This window comes from Thyridium curvatum, assembly GCF_004353045.1.
Source record: "Thyridium curvatum strain D216 chromosome Unknown NODE_11_length_606192_cov_83.229133, whole genome shotgun sequence".
NCBI lineage: Eukaryota > Fungi > Ascomycota > Sordariomycetes > Thyridiales > Thyridiaceae > Thyridium > Thyridium curvatum.
This window is the reverse complement of record NW_022156766.1, coordinates 7,085-30,416: the sequence shown is the minus strand read 5'-3', so window position 1 is coordinate 30,416 and position 23,332 is coordinate 7,085. Positions and strand designations below refer to the sequence as shown.

Genomic DNA, 23,332 nt, shown 5'->3' with positions numbered 1-23,332 from the left:
TCAGCCTGACTCACAGAAGAAGGAGTGTCATTCATCCACCGGTATCCGGCCTTGGCTACTCTCCAGGGTACACACATAGTACCGACCTATCAATCTTAGCGTGGAAAAGGCACAGTCACAGTCCTTCGGCCTTTTTTCCTTTCTTTTTCATGTTGTTAGGACGGATAAGCTGTTGCCATCACACACCCTCTTCAAACTGCATTCACTTGGTCTTGTGAGAAGAGAAGAGAAGCTTCTTCGGGTTGCTCACCTCATCCGCCTGCCGCGCCCACACGTCCTCCCGGACACGCTGCTCGAGCGCAACACCCGTCGCTAGGCTACGGACCAGCAGCCGGTGATCGGAACCCAGCGCATATTCCCACGAGTTCCTGGTGACATGTCTACCATTGCTCTCGGGGAGTCGATCCCCCCGGACACGGCCCATGTGAGCATTGACCTGGATGGCCCGCGCCCCAAGAAGCCCCGGTGAGCTGGATGTTAACCTGCACGCAATAGGCTGTCAGCGTCTCGCTGCCGACGTGGAATGCCAACGTCGGCTATGAGGAAGGCGCGCACTGGGTGACCTCACGTATGGTCACCGGGTACCCCAGGTGAGCTCTTCCCCGGACCTGGTGCGACACCCGTGCTGACCAAGGCCGCCCTCGGCGTCAAAGGTTTTTTGTCCACAGGAGCATCCAGGCGTTTGCTCAGGATATCACCGAGAAGCATGGCAGACCGGGCCAGCAGGCCATGCTCTTCCCCACAGAGGCCGCGGCGTCCCGTTGCCTGCGCTTCATGCAGGCCCGCTCGCCCTCGCGTCCCGACCTGCTCGACAGCATGCATTTTGGCCTGGACCTGAGCAAGCCCGACGCGGCACCCCTGAAGTCCCTAGCACCCGCCATCTCGGCGGTTCTGTTCCACCAGGACGACTTCCCCCTCGCCAAGCAGTACTGGCAACACTCGGGCGAAGGCGTCTCGAGCCGGCGAGCCGAGTTCAGCCACGGTCTCTTCAAGGACGGGCTCCTGGCGCCCAAGCAAGAGGCCCGCCGGACAAGTCCCAAACCGAGAGGCCCGAAGCGGTACCAGCGCCCCATGTCCATCGACCAGCAGTCGCCCGCGCGGCCGACGCCTCCCGGCAACGCCAATGGCGGCCAGCCCATCGCCGAAGATGGTCGCGACGCCGAGGAGACCCTCCGCTTCCTCGAGGAGCGCTTCGGCCGGAACCTGGACTTGTCGCTCGTCCAGCGGGCCAAATCGGCCATCCGCCGGCGCATCGCCGGCGCCGTGGCAGTCGATGCCGACTCGTCGGCGGCCCCGTCGCCCGACATGGGCCCCAACACCCGCGGCGTCGTCGACCTCAGGGAGGACGACATCTATCTCTACCCAACGGGGATGAACGCCATCTTCAACGCCCACCAGTACCTGCTGCGCGCCCGGGGCGAGCGGAAGAGCGTCAGCTTTGGCTTCCCCTACGTCGACACGCTCAAGATACTCGAGAAGTTTGGCCCCGGCTGCCTGTTCTACGGCCGCGCCTCGGAGGAGGAGCTGGACGAGCTAGAGACTCGGCTGCAGGGTGGCGAGGAGATTCTCGGTCTGTTCTGCGAATTCCCCGGCAACCCGCTCCTCACCTGCCCCAATCTCGTCAGGATCCGGCAGCTCGCCGACAAGTATGATTTCGCTGTCGTCATCGACGAGACCATTGGCACCTTTGCCAACGTCAACCTGCTGCCCTTTGCCGACGTCGTCGTCAGCAGCCTCACCAAGATATTCTCGGGCGACTGCAACGTCATGGGCGGCAGCCTCATACTCAACCCGCGAGGTCGCTTCTACGGAGCTCTCAAGTCCGCAGCCGCCGCTCTCTACGACGATGCCTACTGGCCCGAGGACGTCATCTTCATGGAGCGCAATAGCCGCGACTTCGCCTCGCGCATAGACCGCATCAACAGCAACGCCGAGGCCATCTGCGAGGTGCTACGAGCCAGCCCCCTGACCAAGTCGGTCCATTACCCCAAGTACAACCACTCGCGTCCCAACTATGACGCCGTCAAGCTGCCCACGGGCGGCTACGGCGGTCTGCTGTCTGTTACGTTCCACCACAAGGCCCACGCCGTGGCCTTCTACGACGCCATCGAGACGGCCAAAGGGCCCAGCCTGGGCACCAACTTCACCCTGACGTCGCCGTATGTGCTGCTTGCCCACTACCAAGAGCTCGACTGGGCCGCCTCGCTTGGCGTGGACGCCGACTTGATCCGCATCAGCGTCGGCTTGGAGGAGACGGCCGAGCTCCGGTCCGTATTTCAGCGGGCATTGGACGCAGCCACCAAGGCCACGCTGCCCTGAAGGCGTTCTACGTGTGTTTCCGCGGCAAGGATGCATCTGGTCTCGCATAGTCACTGCTTGATTCGCAGTCCTTGTCTTGTAACTAGCATCATAGGCCATCTCATTTCCCCCAAGGAGCGGTCCAGTCAGTCATGCGACCAAGCAAACCATCGTATTAAATCCAAGTACACAGAAAATAAAACGCTTCCGCTATTATCTGAAATCCAGTGATGCTGTATAGCGCTGGAGGGTATTGTCTATGACCTTGCCGCCCTCCCCGATGCAGATACACGCGAATATGGTAGACTCTGGCTATTAATGCACCCCGCCGTAGTGTGGGTGTCCTGTGACGGGTTAGGCGACCGAGCGAAGAAATAAGGCAGAGCATTTCAACCGCAGTGCATCACATGAGGACACAGGAGTTATGCTTGTAATTGGGGCCGAAGAGCTCAATACCGCGCTCTATCTCGTTGGCCGTCTGCTTCTCCTTGGCCTCCTTCCGAAAGTATTTTTCGAGAAACTTGGTGAGATCGTGGTCTAGGTTGTCTACATCAGAGCCAAACGTGTCAGTCAAACATTGCGCCAAATCCAAAGGCCCGGCGGGCAAACAGCCAAGACACCTACCCAGGTCGGCTTGCATGACGACGTCCTCGCGGCAGAGAGGACAGTGGCGCTTCCTCTCGCGCTGCAGCTTGATGACGCAGCGCACACAAAACACATGACGGCACTTCAGGCGCACGGGCAGCCACGCGAGACTGAGACAGACAGGACACGTGTAGTCGTCGATCCGAGGGACGGTCGAGACCAGCTGTTGTGACATCTCGGCGCAGACGTTCTTGGCCATCGATTCCGTCATGATCCCTCGCGCCTGGATGGCTTTCGGGAACGTGCGCGACACGCCGAGCGCCGTTCGTTTGTCAAATTCTAAAGGGCCACGTCAGCATCACCTCTTGACCAGAGTGGGCGGGGATGCCCGTGGGTATGCACAGACTTTTGAGTATTTTTTGCACGGCAACCCTGTTGTACTCCTGAAATTTGAGGTATCGGACGAGGTCGCGGTTGAGGATGAGAAACTTGTCGTACGCTTCCTGGCTCTGCGGCAGCTTGAACTTGTCACGCAAGCCGCGCTTCTCGATCTGATTCTGGAACCAGACCAGGCGCTCCAGCGCCTTTTCGCTGTCTCTTGCGCCGTGGTCTCTCTCCTGGGTGGCAAAGAAGACCTGGGCATCGACGTATAGTTCAAAGATCTCGCGCCACCTGGTCAGGTCGCTCTTGGAGAGCAGGCTGGAGGGCTTTGTGAGCTCGGACAACATGCCGCCGAGGGCCGCGATGTCGTTGCTCATAGCTCCCTCCTGATCCTTTTGCAGCTCGTCCATGTTGTCAAAGTCGCGCCGTAGCAAGTCGAAAAACTCACCGTCAAAGGACAGGGGCACCTCTATGCGGTCCAGCCTCCTGTCGCTGCTCTTGACAAGCGCCGCAGAGTCCCGAGGAGCGGCAGGGACCTGATCGGGTCTGTAGCAGAATGGTCAGCACAGTCGCGAGCGAGGCCCGGGGGGTGCTACGCCAAGAGGAGGGCCTTACAACGCATCGGATGTCTGCCGGGCGGGGATGGCACTGTCGGGCGGCGCGGTCCCAGTCGAGCTCCTCCTGGCGGCGAGGCTGCGCAAGACCGCCCTCGAAGCCGGCGACAGGCTGGCATCGACGGCAACGCCATCCTCGATGTCGACAAGAACAGTCAGTTTCGGCCTCAGAGAAGTTGTTTCTAGGACCAATGCCGGTTAGGTTCGCATGTCCCACATGGCGTTCCTGCACAATGCTCACCTTCAATTTTATATTTAGCAAATGGCTCGGAGGAAGAAGTCTGCGTAGCGAGCAACTGGTGCAGCGTTTCTGGATCCAGGCCGAGCTCTCTGAGTTCCCGCTGTATGCTCTTTAGACATTTCTTGAGTTGGCTGTATGGCACCGCGGCCTTGCGCCAAGATTCGGAATACTCTGCGCGCATGGTTAGCCCTGGCCAGGGGCGGTTGCACAGAGCGTACTACTCTCGCTCTCTCTCTCTCTCCCTGGATGGCGCATTACCTTCCCGGTTCAGGAACTCTTGGAATTCGTGACCGAACTTCATGGTTGCGAGGATGATGTCCCGCCCCGTGAGCGAGTGAAATTGCACTTCCAACAACCCGGTGTCACAGGTCAGTCAAGACTTGGACTGCAGCACATAGCAAGCTACAAGATAGGAGCAGCTGGCTAGTCTTCGATGATGTAGGTGGGATGGCCTAGAGACTGTCAGTCTCGATCCGGGGCGGCACATGATTTGCTTCCGTCTGCCGTCTTCTTCTCTTATTGCTATGCACCCACCTTGAAGCCGGATGAATTTCAAGTCGAGCTCTGTGCGAGTCTCCGAGCTCGTCCCGGAGGCACGGCCCTCCCTGCTCCGGTACGAAGCCCTTGATGGCCCTGAAGAGGGACTGGAAGCGCGCGCTCGGTGTGTGGCCAAGTGCAGCGCGGCGCGCCGACCTGGAGTGCGCGGTGGATGGAGCGAGAAGCGGGGACGGGAACGCGGACGACGCCGTAGAAATGAGCAGCAATTCGGGGTCTCAGAAGTCGGTGCCAAGACCCAGGCGCATCTACTAGTAGAAGAGGAAGATCATGGAGAAACGAAGACCAGTGGTTTCAGAGAGGGTAGAGCACCGGAGGGAAGCAGACATGGGCAGCGCGAGGATGAGATCATTTTAGGGAATGACAAGCAGAACGTACGTGTCGCTTTTTGTCGTAGTTCGAAGCTCAGTGCCTGGCCCTGGGTCCCTAGGGAGACGATTTTCAGGACGACAAAGTCCAGAGCGGCCTTGAGGAAATTTTTCCCCACCCCGCCGTCGTCCTCGTACTGACCACATTTAGTATGGTACAGGTAGACCGCACTGAGGTAGGCAAGGTAAGTTTAGGTAGTCAATTCGCAACCTCGATCTAGGTCGGTCCTGCGCCCGAGTCCCGAGTCGCTGCTAGCCTGCGCGATGCCAGCCCACGTTCTTGTTTCCCGCTCTCTGGTGGATTCTCTTTTTACTCTCGCTCGGGTCGCGTTGGGGATTGTTTGGGAAGAGGCAGATGTGCTGAGGGTCGAGAAAGAACTACCTAGGTAGTAGGTAAGGTAGCCATCAGCTCGGGAGGCCACCAATGAGCAAGAAGAAGGCATAGAAATACCTTGGCGCTTCCAGATGCGCAAAACCGCCGACTTCTAGACTATCTCACGACCTACCCCAGAGACTGGGTCAGCTCTACCAACACGCGCCTCTCTGACATTGTTGATTGTAAAATGCAGGCATACTATCCACGCACTTTAGCATGCAAGTCAGTAGTGAAGGACCAAGCCAGGTGCAGGGAGTTTCTTTAGTTTCCAGGTCCTCCCCTGTCCATCTGTCTCTTTTTCTCTACATTTCTTTTCTTCAGGAAATAGCATATATATATGTCCCTTATGTATAAGAGCCTTTGGAAGGATGATTGTCTCTTTTGTCTCAGAACTGCAAGTGTACCTAATATCAAGTGTGCGGAAGTCGCACGACCAGGTACTCTGAGTTGAGTTACCTAATGTACCTGATGGATCTTTTTCTGGATCTCCCCTCGTTGCCAAGTCTCCCAAAAATTCCAAGCTCTGCATAACCCCGCGCCTGCATTGTCGCTGGTCGGGTCTACCTAGGCCAGCACAGTCCTGGGGGGTGATTGATGATCTCATTTCCAAGATTTTCTTCGCACTACAAGGCCGTGTAAAGCTTACTGTTTCGCCGATACATAAACATCTGCACGCCACAGCAGCAACGGAGGCAACACTGAACACAAGACAGAATACAGACACCCGAAAAACATACCAACCCGCGGGCTCGCCCGGAGGGAACGACGCACTTGCCGCCACGATGGGCGCAGGGCAGTCAGCCTCACGCGACGAGAATGAGCAGGGTGCGGCCTCTCCCGTCAAGACCTGCTATTACGAGCTACTCGGCCTCGACCGCCAGGCCTCAGACGAAGAGTAAGCTTAATCTACAAGGCCCTCCCTCCTCCCAGTGTCCCGGCCCCACGGCCAGTCTGACCATGCTCCCTCCTGTCGCAGGATACGCCGTGCCTACAAGCGCAAGGCTCTCGAGCTACATCCCGACAGAAACATCAACGATGTCCAGAACGCGACCAGGAAATTCGCCGAGGTCCAGACCGCCTACGAGGTCCTCTCCGATCCCCAGGAACGGGCCTGGTACGACTCCCACCGCGATGCAATCCTAAGGGGCGACCCCGACGGGGACTCCTCGAGCCCCTACGAACACAATAACCAGCGCGTCACCACCACCGAGGAGCTCTACTCGCTCATGGGCCGCTTCAACACCAGCGTCCCCTTCGACGACAGCCCCCGGGGCTTCTTTGGCATTCTCAACCTCACCTTCGACCAGCTCGCTGCAGAGGAAGCGGCGGCCTGCAACTGGGACGGCCAGCCCGTGCCGCAGTACCCTCCCTTTGGCTCAGCCGACGACGACCACGAATCCACCGCCCGGCCCTTCTACAATGCCTGGTCGGGTTTCTCCACCAAGAAGTCCTTTAGCTGGAAGGACAAGTATAGGCTCTCCGAGGCCCCCGACCGCCGAATCCGCCGCCTGATGGAAAAGGAGAACAGAAAGTTCCGCGACGACGCCATCCGTGACTTCAACGACGCTGTTAGATCCCTGGTTGCCTTTGTCAAGAAAAGGGATCCCAGATACATCGCCAGCAGCCAGTCCGAGGCTGAGCGGCAGAAAGCCCTGCGCGACTCGGTGGCCGCACAGGCAGCCCGCTCTCGGGCGGCGAACCAAGAAAAGTTGGCCAATTATACCGAGCCCGACTGGATCAAGTCCCGCGAGCTCGATGAAGATCACCTCAGCGAGTTCTCCATGAGCGAGGAGGAGTCCGAGGTGGAACAGATTGAATGCGTCGTCTGCAACAAGTCCTTCAAGAGCGAGAAGCAGTTCCAAGCGCACGAGAAGAGCAAAAAACACATCAAGGCTGTGCAGCAGTTGCGTCGGGAGATGAAAAAGCAGGATACGGCTCTCGAGCTGGACGCCGAGCAAGCGCGGCCCGAGGTGGACGCCCAGACTGCGACGTCCAACCTACATGCCCCGAGTGCCTCCGAAAACGGGTTTATCGTTGAGCCAAAGCAAGCTTCCAACGGCCAAAGATCGCTCGAAAAAGCAAACACAGGAGACGAGGGCGACGGTGCAGGCCAGACTTCGCCAGGTCGATCCTCGGCTGCCAGCGCTTCTCCTTCCGAAATTTCGGATGATGACGACTATGCCCCGAGGCATTCTGTGCAGGACCGTCTCCTCTCACAGACTCGGGAAGGCGAACCTACAGACCCGACACAGCTCGCCGATGAGTTGCTCCCCTCCCAATTCACCACTCTGAACGTGGACAGCCAGCCTGTGCCGAAGAAGGTTGGCAGGGCCAAGGCCAAGAGGGAGAAAAAGGCAGCCCGAGAAGTCGCCCAGGGGCAGCAGGGTAATGTGGTATGTTGTCAAACCCCAGGGCAAGGTTTCGGTTCGAGAAGGGTGAGAGACGGAGCACTGACTGCTAGTTGTATAGCACCAATGCGCGATCTGCGAGCAAACGTTCCCGTCCCGAAGCAAGCTCTTTGAGCATATCAACGAACTAGGTCATGCTAAGCTAGTCCCTGCTACGTCCAGGCCCGCCAAGGGTGGTAAGAAAAACAAGAAGTGAGAGACTGCTACTGGCAGGACTTGATGCCATACCGGAATGCAGCACTGCGGGGTCCGTGGCGAGGACGGCACGCCACGCACGCCAACACCAATGGCCCATCCCTGCGATCACGCATCATCGCGGCGTCCCGCTCCCGCAGCTCCTTGCGCCTGGGATGTTGAGGGGGACGATGTGGGCCTGCCGAAACCAGGTCATCAAGATTAGCACAGGACAATACACCGTCTACCAGATTACCACCGCAACAGTGTTGTACTGACTGGTGTCCCTCCGCCCGACAGCGACAAGCTCTCTCCGACGGAGGTCAAGGTGTGGGGGGCTAGGCCTCCAAGATGGTCTCTGCATCGTCTTCATCACTCAGAGTTTCGACCTCGTCAATAGCCTCGTGCCGCCCAGGGGCCATAGCCCCGGCTGGGTCGTTTGGTGATATGGTAATGATGGCTTTTCCCTGGACATGCTTGACAGAGCTCTTCCACGTCTCCCAGTCATCCTCGTCTCGAATGAGAAAGGCTATGAGCATACTCGGGTCCATCTCGCGTATATGAAGCCGCCGCAGCCGCCGCGTGTGACACGAACCGACTTCGTCCGCCGTGTAATCGGCGACCTGCTCGTGGAAGGGGAGGGCGGTGCGGGTAAAGTGAGGGTCGAGGTAGTATAGAAAGGAACCTTGGTTGTCAGGACATCGCTGGGCACCAACAAAATAGTGCGATGAGGAAGGGCGCCCCCTGGAGGATTCAGCGTCAGATTATTGCAAGCAGACCTGCGAGGTGGTGTCGTGTGGGGACCTACCCAGCGATGCCTACAGACTGAGGTAGCTGTAGACTGGATGTGAGGGCCTCCCAGTAGACTGGGTTGATCTTATCGATACCGAGCCTTGTGCTCACCAGAATCAGAGTAGGATGAAACGCCTCGTCGTTCGGCTTGGCGGTAGCCATAAAAGTATCTTCATAGACATCCGGGAGGTCGCCCGTGGAGTAGACACGAAGCTGGCCCTGCCGCGCGTTGGTAAGCGCCCTGTGCATGTGTCAGCCAGGCAACATGTAGACAATAAGAATGCCGGGTCCCCATACTGGATACATCGAGTCGTGGCTGACGGTCCAAACCACTCGCCGGGGTACTTTCCGCATGCCTCGGCGCCGTGCCTGACAAAACTATGGATAGAGAAGGGCGCCCTCGGATCGTCTGCAAACAGAGAGAGGAGCTGCCTTTCCTGGTCGCTCTTATCGCCTCTCCGCCAGTCTGGTCTCGCGTCAGTAACATTCAGAAGGACACCAAAGGAGGGGAAAGGAGGCCTATGACGCACCTCGACCGAGCTCGAGCATGGCCAGCGCGTTTGCGAGTAGACATTGGCCGGAGCGGATCATGCACCCCCATCCACTATCGGAGGTGAAGCCCGACTGGTCGCCTAGCGTTCTCAGACGCATGGAGAAGGAGAGAGCCGTCGAGGCTTTGGGGTCTGCAGATCTCGGGATGGAGTCAAAGCTGGACCGGTACGTCATCCAGATACGGGACTCGAAGTCGTCCAGGAAGGCGACGGGCCATCCGCCGCTGTCGTCACCGGCGTCTTCGTAGGCCAGCGAGGAGCTGAAGCTGCTCGAGGCGGAGTCGGGGGGCGTGACGGGCGCCGCATTCGTGCCTGGGTGTGAAGCAGTGGCCGAGGCGGCTGGCAGTGGTGGAGGAGTAGTTGGAGCACCCGAGTGTTGACGGTCGGCGTCTCTGCTAGTCCCGACGGTATACGAACACCCCAAGCACCAGACGGGAATATCTGCGGCGGTATCGTTGACGGGCTCCGGGTCCCAGATCATCTTGACAATACGGCGACCATATCTGCCGAGGTCTGCAGCTCCAGCTACGGCGGCATCCATGATGTGGGCCCAGATCGGTCTCCGTGTGAACCTGAACGGGTTTTCGTGGGGGTCGAGTTGTTTTTTCCTTTTTCTTCTTCTCTTTCCAGTGACCTCGAGATTAAGCTGAGGCAGCTACGCGGATGCAAGCAGAACGTGAGCTCTGGGCGTAGGGGATTCGTGAATGATCACAACAGATGAAATGCCCCGTCAGGATCCCCGCATCGTCGTCATACACAGCAGCGTGCAAGTCAGCACAGGGACTGGGCCAAGGTGTTTGACGGGTTTGGAGAGCAGTACTGTTGTAGACAGCGTCACGTAGGGGAATTCAGGCGGTGATAATGGGAAACAGCCTAGGTATTGTGCCGATGAGGTTGCGAAAAGTAGATCTGCTGGCTAAGATGAGCGTAGGTAAGGTCAGGCAGGACAGAAGGTTGGGGATTCCGACCGCAGGTGGCTCGGGATATCAGGTGGGCTTCCGTTGTTACCGCTAATGGATGGGGCCGGGTAGGTAGCCAACCCCACTGAACAGGTGCATCCATGGATGGACGTAGGCCTGGACTTGGGGGGCCCACTTGAGATTCAGGCGACCACCACAGCCCTGGAGCACGACAGAGACTCATGACGAGGGAGGTACCTAACTACCTAGGCAGGTACTTACAAGCCGGCTGCTTATCATGGACATGGAGTCATCCGGCCAGGAAAGGGACTTCCTGTCAATCAACCTACCGAGTGCCAAAGCCGCCAGCCATCACGCAAGGGTGGTGTCGGTCCAGAGACTGAGACCTGAGGTAGGTAGTTAGGTAATGTCTTGAAACAATTCTACCATATTTACGAGGCATGCGGACCTATGTGCTCAGATCAATAAGCCGCGACCTGGGACCAAAGGACGAGAACAGATGGTACTCTTTGCTTCCAGCGATTTTTCTATGTGCCCAATAAAATAAGTACCTAGGCAGGGAGGCCCCTTAGAACCCCTTCTCTGGTCCAAAAAAAGCCAGATGGTGTTTTTGTCGTCTACCTACCTTACTTCAAGGACTGTCCAATGATAGGTACCTAGATAACGATAGGTAAGTCCAAAATTCGCGTACCTACTCCGTAAGGTAACTGGTTCCTGTGGAGTCGAGTGCATTCGTTGATTGTTTGCCCCGGCTACCTTACTGACTGGAGACACAAAGCAGAGAACGAAGAAGAGAGACAGGGAAAGGAAAACAAGTACTTTCTCACACAAACACAAAGAGCAAAGACGGAGAGCAAAGACAGCTTGGCCTCCCTCACTTTTTCGCTTCTTTCTTCTTTCTCGCTGGTTGGCAAATGCCAGATCTTCTACTACTAGTCACCGCAACCAAGGCAACCAAGCCACAGACGACGCAATCTCAGATCTGACTGACCCACCAGTAAGAGTCAGATTTCAGCCACGTTTGCGGAGCCTCACGTTTCCGGGCTTGATATCATCAGCCCGCCATCTGTCATTCGACGTCGGGATAGAGCGCTTCGTCCATCCCGGAGGCATGGCTAAGAACAAGAAGGGAGCACGCGGGGCCAAGGCTGCCCGTCTACGTGCTGCCGCGGCGTCCACTCGGCCTGCCCGGCATCTCGAAACACCCCAAGCTCTCTCTCGCAGCTTTGCAGATGCACACTCATCAAATGGTCTGTCAACTCCGGTGCAAGGCCTCCTCGGTCCCTCCTCGCGAGTTACTAATGCCATTTCCACAGCTCATGGCTTCACGTTGCAAGACGAGGCCAGAAATACGACTCATGGCACGTCCGACTGGGACCGAGCCGCCAAGCTAAGGGACAGGCCTGTTGCCTTTGTTAGTGCCGGCCTCATCGAGCCTCTTCCGGAGCTGCATGCTGAGGAGGACACTGCCGGCCAAGGCAAGGCAGGCGCTGTTGAAGCGGTGGCTCGAACCGGGGGTAATGGCGACGTCGGCACAGGCGGAATTCTTGACTCTCCTGGTCATCACCCACCAGCAAAAAATGGACCAGACAATGCCCCGGCAGACAACGAGTCGGCCGCCTCTTTGAGAGAACTAGATCCACTGGATGCCAGCTCGATAGCGCCATTCTTCTTTGACACGGCCGGAGATCCAGCCCTTGGCACAACCTCCGGACGTCCAGTCACGGTGCCAGAGTACGATCGCGGCTCACCAGGCGCTGAGTCGGACTCGAGCGAGGATGTCGTCCTCTTCAGAGGCAGGGAGTCAAAAGGTTGGCAGGGAGCACCGCCTTTGGGCATGACGGCCATCCGGCGAGAGATTGCCGCGGTCGAGTCAAGTCTTGACCCGCCGACAATCCAGCGTCCCGTGCACCAACCCCGAGCTGCGCTTGATGACTCGCCTGCACAGGCGTGGACCGCTTATGAAAGACCTGCTGACGATGGAACACAGTCGTCCGTGCGCAGTAATACGGATGATGAGCAGGATGGCGAAGATGCCATCCTTGCCGATTACATCAGGAACATGGACGAGGACGGCATAGCAGGCCTTCTCCAGCAGTACCAGATTGTCTCACGGGCTCTAGAGGGCTCCTACAACGCTGTCGTATTAGATAATTCGAGCGAGAGTGCAAGTGGCTCTTTCCAAGACGAGGAGGACGGCGATTTGCGAGACGACATGGGTCCGAGCAGCCGACACTCGCCTGCTTCAGACGACAAGGCTTTGGGAGATGGAATGGATGACGACAGAGAAGCTGATCGTATGGACGCCGATATCGACGATGCCCAGCTCGCCGCGCTGTTTGCCAAACAGGAGGAGCTCGGGCTGGACGGGGATGAGCTACTCGTATTCGACGAGAGTTATGCCACATCCACCAAGCCCCGGGCGAGAGGTAAGAAGGCTTCGGTACGGGGCTATCTAGACGCACCGGGCAAAGTGCAGGATCGATCCGCCAGTGCCCTGGCTGACGCATTTGACAACTTTGACCTGTCCAACTGGTCCGCTTCTAGCCTGAACAAGAAACCCAAGGGTGCGCGTGGTCGCCCATCGTTCGACGTGTCTGATTCGGAACTCGAAGAGGCGCTGCATACAGCATGGCAGAAAGATCGGCTACGCAAGAAGGAGAAAAAGGCGCAGCGAGAGGAGCTTAGGGCGCAGGGCCTCCTTGGCAAACATGCGAACCCCGATGATCCCCGCGTCAAATACAGGGGCGGCCTGAGTCTGGAGGCTCTCAGCATGGAACTACGGGCCTTTCTCCTCGGCTCTGATGAGATGTACGTTGTGTCCCGGCGATTCTGCCTTCCCGCTCAGCTACATATACTGACATATGGTCTTTCTCTCTCTGTGTAGCCTCCGTCTTCCGCCCATGGACGCGTCTGCGCGCAAGATTGTCCACGAGATTGCCAACCGTTTCAAAATCAAGTCCAAGTCCACCGGCAGCGGCGACCAGCGACGACCGGTCCTGCACCGCACCAAGTACACGGCCAAGTTTGGAGAGACATCGTTCGAGGCGGCGTTTGCCCGCATCAGGCGCCGCCACTTCCCACGTCCTGACGAGAGGGGCCGCGCGCCGAAGCGTCCGGCTGGTGCGGGCGGCCGCATCAATCACGCGGCTGTCACCTATCGCGAAGGCGAGGTCGTAGGCGGTTCAGCCCCGGAGATCGCAGAATCGAATCGGGGTCGCGCCATGTTGGAGAAGATGGGCTGGATGAGCGGTATGGCACTGGGCGCAATGGACAACAAAGGGATCAAGCAGCCCATCACCCACGTTGTCAAACGGACGAAAGCCGGTCTGGGATAAGAATACCAGATCGCTCGTGTCTTTCTCTTTGCAAGCTGTACTTCAACTCTCGCAGGATCACCGTTCGGGCGCCGTCATCATCGCCCCCAGCTGCCGGTATCAGAGGCCGCCTGGCGAGAACCGGGGCGGATTTTTTTCTCCTAATCGTTAGCCAAGAAATCAGAGGCAATCACGACGCGCGAGTTTGAGAAGCAGGCCTTCCTTGTTGATTGTTCATGTGCAAGAGTTCATTTCCGAAAATCCTATTCTGTAGGTATTGTACAGCCGCAAACCCCGTTGACCGTGAAGACATTGCCCCCATAAAAAGCAGACCATCCGTAACGCATTAAGAGACTCCAAGGAACAGGGCGGCCTTGGTCAGTCTCATCATGACACCCAAATGCCAAGCAAATCCCGATGCCCTAGAGAAAAACAAGAAAAGCAGGAAAAGACATGCTTATTTCGTGGATGAAGAGTACTTGGTGACGGCCTTGGTACCCTCAGAAACAGCGTGCTTGGCCAGCTCACCAGGCAGGATCAGGCGGACAGAGGTCTGAATCTCGCGGGAGGAGATGGTGGACTTCTTGTTGTAGGCAGCCAGCTTGGAAGCCTCGGTGGCGACGCGCTCGAAAATGTCTAGACGCGTACATTAGTGTCAATGTCGGGGAACAGTACCAGGTGGGCATCCATGAGACATACCGTTGACAAACGAGTTCAGGATCGACATGGCACGGTTGGAGATACCAGTGTCGGGGTGGACCTGCTTGAGGACTGAGAGAGAAAGGCGTCAGTAATGTGCGCGCGAGTCTGTGCGGGAGCAGGCGACGCGGCCAGAGGCGCGTTCCTTGCGCCCAAGGCGCATGTTTGCGTTGACGACTCACCCTTGTAGATGTAGGAGGAGTAGGTCTCCTTGCGAGCCTTGGTGCGCTTCTTCTTGTCACCGGAAGCGGCAGTCTTCTTGCCGGCATCCTTCTTCTCGGGAGCCTTGGAGGCAGTGGCGGGCGCCTTGGAGGCGGGCTTCTTGTCAGCAGCCTTCGGGGGCATTTTGGCGGATTGGAAAAAGTGGTGGGATTAAGTTGCAAAGTTGGATGAGATGAGGCAGATGAATGCTGCGAGATGAGTCGTCGTTCGTGCAGAGAAAGTCGATGATGAATGTTGTCGAAGGAGAGAATTGGAAAGATGGGGGGGTGCGTGAGGTTTTTGTAGGTGGACGCGACAGAGCCTAGCGGCTTTACTGATTACTTGACCTTTATTTTGGGGGAGGGGGTGGGTGGACAGCCCAGAGCTCCAACCACTTGGGCCACCAAAGCTACTGATTTGACGCGCCAGAGGCCTGCTCGGTGGAGTGGCCCGTGCGTGGGGCAACGCCCATTCCTGATTCAGAAATTCGACGGGAGGGGAAGCTCACACGGAAGGGGCGGTTGGTACCCAGGTACCTAGTTACACAGGTAGCTGGAGCTTCATGTTTGGCCGAAGCTGTTCAAGCGTTGATTTTCCACTCACAAATCACCCACCTGGGCCCAGGAAGGCGCCCGCCCCACAGACGCGTCGAAGCCGTGCCTGCCTCCATATCCCCTGCAAACGCGCTCGCTAGCCACTGCTTTACAATACCTACTTGAGTAGGCTGTTCTTTCATAACAAGCAGCAAAACCAGAGCCTGCCAGGCAAGAGGACTCGCGTTGCATTTGATAGCATTTTGTTGTTTACCCATTCTGGCATTTTCCCCAATGTGGACAAAGGTCAACCTCAATGTGGACTAGGTAGCTGGTCTTGCTCGTCTCTCAGCCACTCTGCGATCACGTCCAACCATACCTACCTTAGGTACCTAAGAGTACAGAGTACAGAGTAAGGAGGTACTCCGTAGTGTCTACTCCGTAAGTCGTTATCAACAGCAAGGCTTGGGCTTGCCTGTCTCGCTGTGCATGTGCGCACTCAGTACTCTAGTCTCTGTCACGGCCTCTCGGCCAAGCCTTTCTCCAATGAAGTAACTAGACGAGACTGGGAGTGGGTGCGTGGATGCCAAACCGACGCTGACACTTGCATTTTGATGGGCGATGGCACATCTCCACTCGCACACCATGTCCCGGAGGCTCGCTCTCGATGCCAACTCCGCTCCTGTGTCTACATCGGGAAAGCAGTCCAACGTACTGGACTTATCAAGAGAGCCACTGGTGCGCTACGGGGTTGAAGGTACTCGGCAGTGACCCGGCAGACAGCAGAGGCACGAGACGTGAAGCCCGATACCAACCAAGTGGGCAGGCTCCTCAGTGATTATAGGAGATGGATTACGATCAGTATCTGGTGATAATGGAAGAAGAACAAGGAGTCCACGGCAGGACCATGGCGTCAAGAAGTTTAGAGTAATCTACTTGAGCTCGGTTTGATATAGCCATATCAGTTCGACCGTCGGAGCCAGGACCAGTTGACATCCATTCGTTGATATGGGATAAAGATGTGAGTGGTTGGCATCAACTGTCATTGATTGGCGCTGCCATTCATTGATTTCCTGCCCTCCCAGACAGAAGGGGCAAAAAGGCACGACGTCCTAGCTATGGGCATTACTCTTTGTCTACTTGTAATTCAACGACGCAAATATGCATCCATACAGGTAGTGCCCGCAAGGGTATGGGCGATGATACTTGGTACTTGCGGCACCCTGCTTTGACCGAGACTAGCACGCTATGCACGGCGGGTAGGCCAGCCCACCAGTTGGACGCACGCCTCCACGATGGACGAAGCAGCTGGGGGCGAGGCTTACCTAGGTACCTATCACACTCATAGCAAAGAGGAGGTAGGTCAAGTAAGGATGTACCTAGGTACTTGCCTACCTACATGCCTCCTTCACCGCGAATCAACCAGCAGGTCATGTTTTGAAAGTGTGTGTGGATGGATCAGTGTGGGGGAGAATGGGCAAAGACCGCCGCGCGCCGTATTTGATCTGTTGTAGGCAGCTGTTGTTGGTGGCACACGCCCCCCTGTCCGCCGCAAAATTTCCATTTTCCCACGCCGCGCCCGAATAATAATCTGCCGCTTTCGGATTAGCGCCAATCCTCATGCGTGGTGATCCGTGATCGCGCATCTCGCACTGGGAAAACTACTTAACTGCCAACTCCCCCACCAATCCTCAAGTCCCTCCCATCTTCATCCCCAAATTTCTCATCCAAGCCGCTACTTTTCGTCCTCGAACATCTCGACCCTCGTGTCCAGCATCAGCTAAACCACATCTCCAACCTTTTCCAACCCCCCAAAACAACAAGCAAAATGACTGGAGGCGGCAAGTCCGGCGGCAAGGCCAGCGGTTCCAAGAACTCGCAAACGTAAGTTGGCTCCGCGGCTCTTCGGGAGTCTGCAATGTGCCTTGACGCGTCTCGTCTCATCGGGACGCGTCTCAGGCCATCCAAGTTGCTTCGCTGTTTTGACCCCCCGAGACTGACCCGTCTTTGTAGCCGATCTTCCAAGGCCGGTCTGGCTTTCCCCGTCGGCCGTGTTCACCGTCTGCTCCGCAAGGGCAACTACGCCCAGCGTGTCGGTGCCGGTGCCCCGGTCTACCTCGCTGCCGTCCTCGAGTACCTCGCTGCTGAGATTCTCGAGTTGGCTGGCAACGCTGCTCGCGACAACAAGAAGACCCGCATCATCCCCCGTCACCTGCAGCTCGCCATCCGAAACGATGAGGAGCTGAACAAGCTGCTGGGTCACGTCACTATCGCACAAGGTGGTGTCCTGCCCAACATCCACCAGAGTAAGCCGCTACCCCACACACTCGCGTCTCCGCTCTCCATGACTAACGTGCCTCCTTTCAGACCTGCTGCCCAAGAAGACCGGCAAGACTGGCAAGAACGCGAGCCAGGAGTTGTAAATGGGTGGTCTGGTGTTTTTGTTTTTTTGCTCCATTATTTGGTCGGCTTGTTTTGGGTGTCATGACATGGGGTCACTGGGATCACAGGGTTTACGGTTGCGTTTTTTAAACATCAGGGTTGTACATTAATCCCCTTTTACGGCAAATGGTCATGAATGAAGACATCTTTTGAACGATCAACCTTCCGCTGTGCTGTCTGCGATTTCGGATCTTTTGGACTTCGATTGCAAGTCGCTTCCACACCTTGTGATTCGCCGCTGCACCGCGTTGCCTGCGTTCGCGAAGACTAGCTTGGATTCATATTTATTTCGGACGCGGTCTTGTGGGCTTCGCGGGACTAGCATCGGTATCTAAGGAACGTCCCTGGCGGTTGCTTCCCCTGGCGAAGGGCCTCGAGGCATCAAGAAAAGATGCAAGTGGTCTCTATCAATTTGATTTTGCTCGGTTGGATTTCTCGTTATCTCGCTATATGTACAATCCTTGGCAAAAGACCCCCGTCCATGTGTCCCAAATGCCAGCGTTTCCTAGAACTTCAGTGGTGGGGGGGCTGTGAAAATCAAGTCAGACACGGCTTTTCCCATTCCTTTCTTCCCTCGGCGAGAGAGAAAGAAACCATCGGTTCGGGGTAGAAGGAGGGGTACTCACGATCGAGAATGGGCGCAGCTAAGTTTCTCTCATATTTTGAGCCTGAGTGATTGCCGTCAGTGTCTCCTCCGCCTGGAGTGCCGCAAAGGGCAGCTTATCAAGAGGTGGATCGCAACATACCTCCGGGTGCCGTTGGGTGGCAGTAGGGATCAGGATGCTTCCATTTTTCCAGAAGCTTCTCGGTTTCCTTCAACAGAGCCTATGGGATGACGATGACGGATTAGCAACCAGTCCATCTTGTGCCTGTGCAATGCGAGTCCGCAGTCTCCTTCCCCGGGACATACCCTTTGTTGCCGTGGGTCTGTGATGTTTCGGTTCGCCTCAAAGAGAGAACGTATGTAGAGCGCCTGGCCGCGCCAGAGATGCCGGTGGACGGCCCAGTCGAGAGCGAGCTTCAACGACCTCCGGTATAAAGAGCTATGTTGGGGCCGTCGGCGTCAGTATTTCCTATCTTTGCGAGGGAGAGGATCGAGCCTGCTCACAGGGTAGCTTGTCGGGTGGACATGGCGGGCAATTGATGATGCAGCCCGTCAAGGAGCCGTGGGCTTAATACGGAGAGGGTGGTCTGCTTGCTCCCTAGTGAGGAGGGAAGGCGACACGTTAATCGGGTCGGGACGGAAGCAGGGGGGACGCAGACGCCCTCGTGCAAGTGAAGTGGCTTCAATCGGTGCCCTTCGATACAATTGAGGGACTTGCCGGGTCTCGAAATGACGACCGATGGGGGATTTCTGCGAAAGGCACGGCTGTCCGGGTTGTTGTGAGAGCTTCCACCAGATTTGAGTGAAAGGACGAGGTTGTGGATGCCTTGTTGCCTTAGCCGGAAGTTTTGGTTTCGAAAAGCCTACATGCTATTGGCCAGGCCGCTGATCGGCTTTTTACCTCCCGAGCCGATACTTCGAGCTTGGGCCACTAAGTTAGGTGTAGTGCAGAACATCAGCGCTACGCGCTATTGCTATTCCCAAGAGTCCAGGTACCTACATCGTCCCACAGGAGTGTACCTACCAGCACATCGCCTGCTGGGCTGGTCCAGTGCGCCAGTGTTGTCGCTGGGGCCCCATTTATTTCCACGCCTGGTCGGCTTTCGTACCAGGAACCAAGCAATGCGTCGGCTCGAGAGCTGACTGGATCCCCCCCATGCACGGTACAATTCGGGAAGTGCTCTCCCATGTTTTTTTTAGCAGGGCCATCTTGAATAGGACCTCACGATCTTCCCTTTCCTAATTCCTACGATCGCATCAATCCATCTGTCAGCTTTCTCAGTCCCCTGATCGACACTCCCCTTCCATCCGTTTCTCTCTCCTGCTCTTCAGTCTTCTGGGTTGCCATTGGCGCTCGATCGACTGCGCTCATTCCCTCAGGTCTGATTAGACACATAGTTGGCCCTTATTTTTCCTTTCCCCTTTCGGCACCATGTTGTCCAGAAGCCTGTTGACGGTGACCCGTTGCGCCCGGCTGCGCCAGGTCCAGCAGCCGCTGCAGCAGTATGCTCTCCCTCTATACTTCCGCCAGGTCCGCAGCTATGCCGACAGGGTCGTCAAAGTGCCTCAGATGGCCGAGTCCATATCGGAAGGAACGTTGAAGCAGTGGTCCAAACAGGTTGGCGACTTTGTCGAGCAGGACGAGGAGATTGCTACCATCGAGACCGACAAGGTGAGCCCGGGCTCTCGCGCGCAGGAAGCAGTGCAATCTGCCTCTGCGCTACCTCTGTGGCGAGCTTGCGTGAAGAAGACTGACCGGACCGTGTTTGACAGATTGACGTTGCCGTCAACGCGCCTGAAGCAGGTACTATCAAGGAATTCCTCGCCAACGAAGAAGACACCGTCACTGTCGGCCAGGATCTCGTCCGCATCGAGCTTGGAGGCGCACCCTCCGATGGGGCCAAACAGGCGCCGTCCGAGTCCAAGGATGAGGCCAAGAAGGAGGACGCCCCAGCATCGCGAGAGACGGTAGAGCCTCCCAAGAAGGAGGAGAGCAAGCCGGCACCGCCACCGCCGGCTCCCGAGAAGAAGGAACCCTCTCCGTCCCCTAAACAGTCCCCGCCGGCCGCCAAGGAGTCCTTGTCCTCCACGCCCACTCTCGGAAGTCGGGAGGAACGCAAGGTAAGTGCCACGGGCCCATTGACCGCGATGCACGTGCCACGCTTTCTAATCTCTGTACGCCGATCCAGGTCAAGATGAATCGCATGCGCCTTCGAATCGCCGAGCGCCTCAAGCAATCCCAGAACACGGCCGCGTCCCTGACGACCTTCAACGAGGTCGATATGTCGTCATTGATGGAGTTCCGCAAGCTGTACAAGGACGACGTCCTCAAGAAGACGGGCGTGAAACTTGGATTCATGAGCGCCTTCTCCCGCGCGTGCGTCTTGGCTATGCGGGATCTGCCCGCGGTCAACGCATCCATCGAAGGACCCAACGGCGGTGACACCATCGTCTATCGCGATTACGTGGATATTAGTGTTGCTGTCGCTACGGAGAAGGGCTTGGTGACGCCCGTTGTGCGCAACGTGGAGACCATGGACATGGTCGGCATCGAGAAGGCCATCGCTGATATGGGCAAGAAGGCAAGTAGTTCCCTTCCGTGTGTCGCGTTGACACGCCTCTTGCGAAGCCTTGTTGGATCCTAGCATCCCTAGGCATCACAGTTGATACACATGCGATTGACTAGTACTGACCTTACCACTCAGGCCCGTGACGGTAAGCTCACCATCGAGGATATGGCCGGCGGCACGTTCACCATCAGCAATGGCGGTGTGTTCGGGTCCCTTATGGGTACACCCATCATCAACCTTCCTCAGAGTGCCGTGCTGGGCCTCCATGCTATCAAGGAGCGCCCCGTCGCTGTCAATGGCAAGATCGAGATCCGACCCATGATGTATCTGGCCCTTACCTACGATCACAGGCTTCTGGATGGCAGAGAAGCAGTGCAGTTCTTGGTCAAGGTCAAGGAGTACATTGAGGATCCCAGGCGTATGCTGCTATAGACAGTGACGTCCGTTTGCGGTGTCTTGCAGAGAGTGTGGTTTCTGCACCAGCATAGGTCTTGCAGTCTGATGGAGCCAGTCCAGCCGAGCGTTTATTGCTAGGTTGTGGATCGTGTATACTTAGACATTTTTTGCCCAATAAATGAAGAACCTAGAGGGGCTCCAGGTGTCGGCGTAGTCTTGAGATATCTATAATTGTAATGCAGGTGGTCTAGGTTACAGCGGCTCACCGTCCTCCCGCAGCAACTTCCTGTCTGATAGTCTCGCGCTCCTGACCCGGACTGTATATCCTGAAGATGCCTGGTATGCACATACTGTTGCGACAGCTTAGAAGCGAGCATGGCTGCGATTCAATCTCTTGGGTGTGCTCATTTATGCTGTGTTAACCTCAAGCGCTCTGTGGAGTCTAGTGAGGCAACCGGTACCGAGTCTGCTTGGCTGGATTTGGAGGCATCCAAGTCTTACCTTTACAGCATTTGGGTTTGGTTGCTTTATTTGGTGCTCCTGTTTGCTTTCTTCATGGTCGTGTTTGTCTTTCTCATTGGTGTGGTCGATAATTTGCATCTGGTGAATTTTGTATTTTCTTGATCTTATTTTAAATTCAGACTCTATAAACAATAAATTCAAACTTGCCTCCGCCACCTGCATGGACCGGGAACATGCATGTGATATGTCCAATACATCTAAACACATTCCTGTATGCATACCATATGCTGAGCAATTTTTTCTTCTTCTTCTTGTCTTTCCTTCCCCTTCTCCTAAATGCTTCTGAACGCCGTCCTCACCTTCGATGGGAAAGTGAAGACTGGCCAGATCGCGTGACTAGAAGACGTCAAGTCATAACACTCACTGCGATATATCAGGTATTAAAGGAAACATCATGTTCCCAATACTAGTCAAATTTTCGCACTGCACTGCTTCCATACAGATAGGTTTGATGTTGAAACATAAAAGCGATGATGCTCCATAGATCAACAGCTACAAAGATAGCGAATAGCTAATGTGGGGCCTTTGTTTTGCCGTCGATACCCTTCTTCACATCGACTCACTCCTATGTAAGTCCACTGAACGCCCTCATTTGTTGAAAAAGTATTCGTTCTTCTCCGACTCAGAAGGACTGTCCGGCTGCGGGGCATGCTCCTGTTGTGCCTCCTCTTGCGCCTGCTGGTCGAAGGCTTCGGCAGCGCAGTCGAAGGCATCATCGCCATGCTCGTTGTTCTGTGTGATGTCCGGCATGATTTCTCACGGAGACTTCTGATGAAGGGCAGCTGTCGACGATGCGATTAGTTTCGACTCGGTTGCCAATGAAGCTAGGTGGGTGTATATACTGAAAGCAGGTTTGGGGAAAGGGTTCAGTCTGAAGTACCAAAATTATCGATTGGGTTCTGGTTGAAGGCCAGTCGATGGAGGACCTGAGATGGACAACTGTAGTACAGTCTTATATAACACAGATGGAGTAAATGGCAATGGTAAGGCTGAGCTGTGAGGCATAAAAGCTGTGGAACTTTGAGCCAGTCTGGCGTCCCTGCATGCATAGTCTAAATGGCCAGGCGTTTTCTCAAGGCAGTCATTGGCTGTCTTCACCGAAAACAGGCAGCAACGGTTGCTGGAAGTATTTGATTGTTTTGTGTGCATGAGATGGTGTCATAGTGGCACGACAATTGCATGTGCTCTATGATTATCGTTGGGATCGGCTTCGAAAGGTCAGTAGCTGAGTGAATCGCGCAATTGTGAGATTCTATCTGCATCCGCCAAGTTGAGAGCATTCCGCATCATGTGAGACGTGTCTTCCTGTGAGAGGTCGTGTGGGTCTTCTTATGCAGACCAGACATGATATCGACCGGAGCAAGAGCCGCTTCGACGCCGTTGGAAGAGTGTTGGTGTTCAAAGGCAGAGCCGCATGAAGCCGAATTGCCTGGTTGTCTTCCCCATGTCAGAGAGTGGGTGGAGTTGCTGCGATTGTGCAAGTCAAGGCCATGGAGGTCCCACACACCCTATCACGGAAGAAATTCAGGCAGGACAGTATCAATTTTGCTTGCATCCTGGCTTTCTCATATGTCAGCATGTCTGGAAGCGCCAGATAAGGGTGTCGTAGAGGAGGGGGTCTGGTAAAATGTGAGTACGTTGACCGAGAGGATGGTTTCAGGATGGAATAGGACGTGGCTGCAGAGCCATAGTATATGATGATATGAGACGATGGGAAATCGAAGGGAGATTGGAACAAGGCCTGGGACGATGAGCCGGTTTAGCATGAAAACATTGTCATCACAA

General features: G+C 56.2%; 8 protein-coding genes across 8 annotated transcripts; 5 read left to right on the top strand and 3 right to left on the bottom strand.

The window, feature by feature from the left end:
• Positions 1-376: 376 nt before the first annotated feature.
• E0L32_002629 (uncharacterized protein) lies at positions 377-2,319 on the top strand (the record flags this gene model as incomplete). Its single annotated transcript, XM_031136839.1, has 3 exons — positions 377-424; positions 496-590; positions 669-2,319. The coding sequence occupies 3 exons, from the start codon at positions 377-379 to the stop codon at positions 2,317-2,319; spliced, it is 1,794 nt and encodes a 597-aa protein (XP_030999831.1).
• Positions 2,320-2,701: 382 nt separating this feature from the next.
• Positions 2,702-4,420, bottom strand: E0L32_002628 (uncharacterized protein; the record flags this gene model as incomplete). Its single annotated transcript, XM_031136838.1, has 6 exons — positions 2,702-2,844; positions 2,923-3,222; positions 3,290-3,810; positions 3,880-4,060; positions 4,120-4,290; positions 4,378-4,420. 6 exons carry the CDS (start codon positions 4,418-4,420, stop codon positions 2,702-2,704), a joined length of 1,359 nt encoding a protein of 452 aa, XP_030999830.1.
• Positions 4,421-4,664: 244 nt separating this feature from the next.
• On the top strand, positions 4,665-8,022 carry E0L32_002627 (uncharacterized protein; the record flags this gene model as incomplete). Its single annotated transcript, XM_031136837.1, has 5 exons — positions 4,665-5,048; positions 5,105-5,227; positions 6,132-6,313; positions 6,395-7,811; positions 7,888-8,022. 5 exons carry the CDS (start codon positions 4,665-4,667, stop codon positions 8,020-8,022), a joined length of 2,241 nt encoding a protein of 746 aa, XP_030999829.1.
• Positions 8,023-8,338: 316 nt separating this feature from the next.
• On the bottom strand, positions 8,339-9,884 carry E0L32_002626 (uncharacterized protein; the record flags this gene model as incomplete). The annotated part of the gene is made up of 4 exons (XM_031136836.1): positions 8,339-8,744; positions 8,809-9,033; positions 9,090-9,258; positions 9,323-9,884. 4 exons carry the CDS (start codon positions 9,882-9,884, stop codon positions 8,339-8,341), a joined length of 1,362 nt encoding a protein of 453 aa, XP_030999828.1.
• A 1,490-nt stretch (positions 9,885-11,374) lies between these two features.
• E0L32_002625 (uncharacterized protein) lies at positions 11,375-13,601 on the top strand (the record flags this gene model as incomplete). Its single annotated transcript, XM_031136835.1, has 2 exons — positions 11,375-13,074; positions 13,151-13,601. 2 exons carry the CDS (start codon positions 11,375-11,377, stop codon positions 13,599-13,601), a joined length of 2,151 nt encoding a protein of 716 aa, XP_030999827.1.
• Positions 13,602-14,037: 436 nt separating this feature from the next.
• Positions 14,038-14,624, bottom strand: E0L32_002624 (uncharacterized protein; the record flags this gene model as incomplete). Its single annotated transcript, XM_031136834.1, has 3 exons — positions 14,038-14,216; positions 14,280-14,351; positions 14,462-14,624. The coding sequence occupies 3 exons, from the start codon at positions 14,622-14,624 to the stop codon at positions 14,038-14,040; spliced, it is 414 nt and encodes a 137-aa protein (XP_030999826.1).
• A 2,217-nt stretch (positions 14,625-16,841) lies between these two features.
• On the top strand, positions 16,842-17,436 carry E0L32_002623 (uncharacterized protein; the record flags this gene model as incomplete). The annotated part of the gene is made up of 3 exons (XM_031136833.1): positions 16,842-16,897; positions 17,027-17,319; positions 17,381-17,436. 3 exons carry the CDS (start codon positions 16,842-16,844, stop codon positions 17,434-17,436), a joined length of 405 nt encoding a protein of 134 aa, XP_030999825.1.
• Positions 17,437-19,491: 2,055 nt separating this feature from the next.
• On the top strand, positions 19,492-21,061 carry E0L32_002622 (uncharacterized protein; the record flags this gene model as incomplete). The annotated part of the gene is made up of 4 exons (XM_031136832.1): positions 19,492-19,731; positions 19,833-20,180; positions 20,249-20,658; positions 20,746-21,061. The coding sequence occupies 4 exons, from the start codon at positions 19,492-19,494 to the stop codon at positions 21,059-21,061; spliced, it is 1,314 nt and encodes a 437-aa protein (XP_030999824.1).
• Between the last annotated feature and the right edge of the window lie 2,271 nt (positions 21,062-23,332).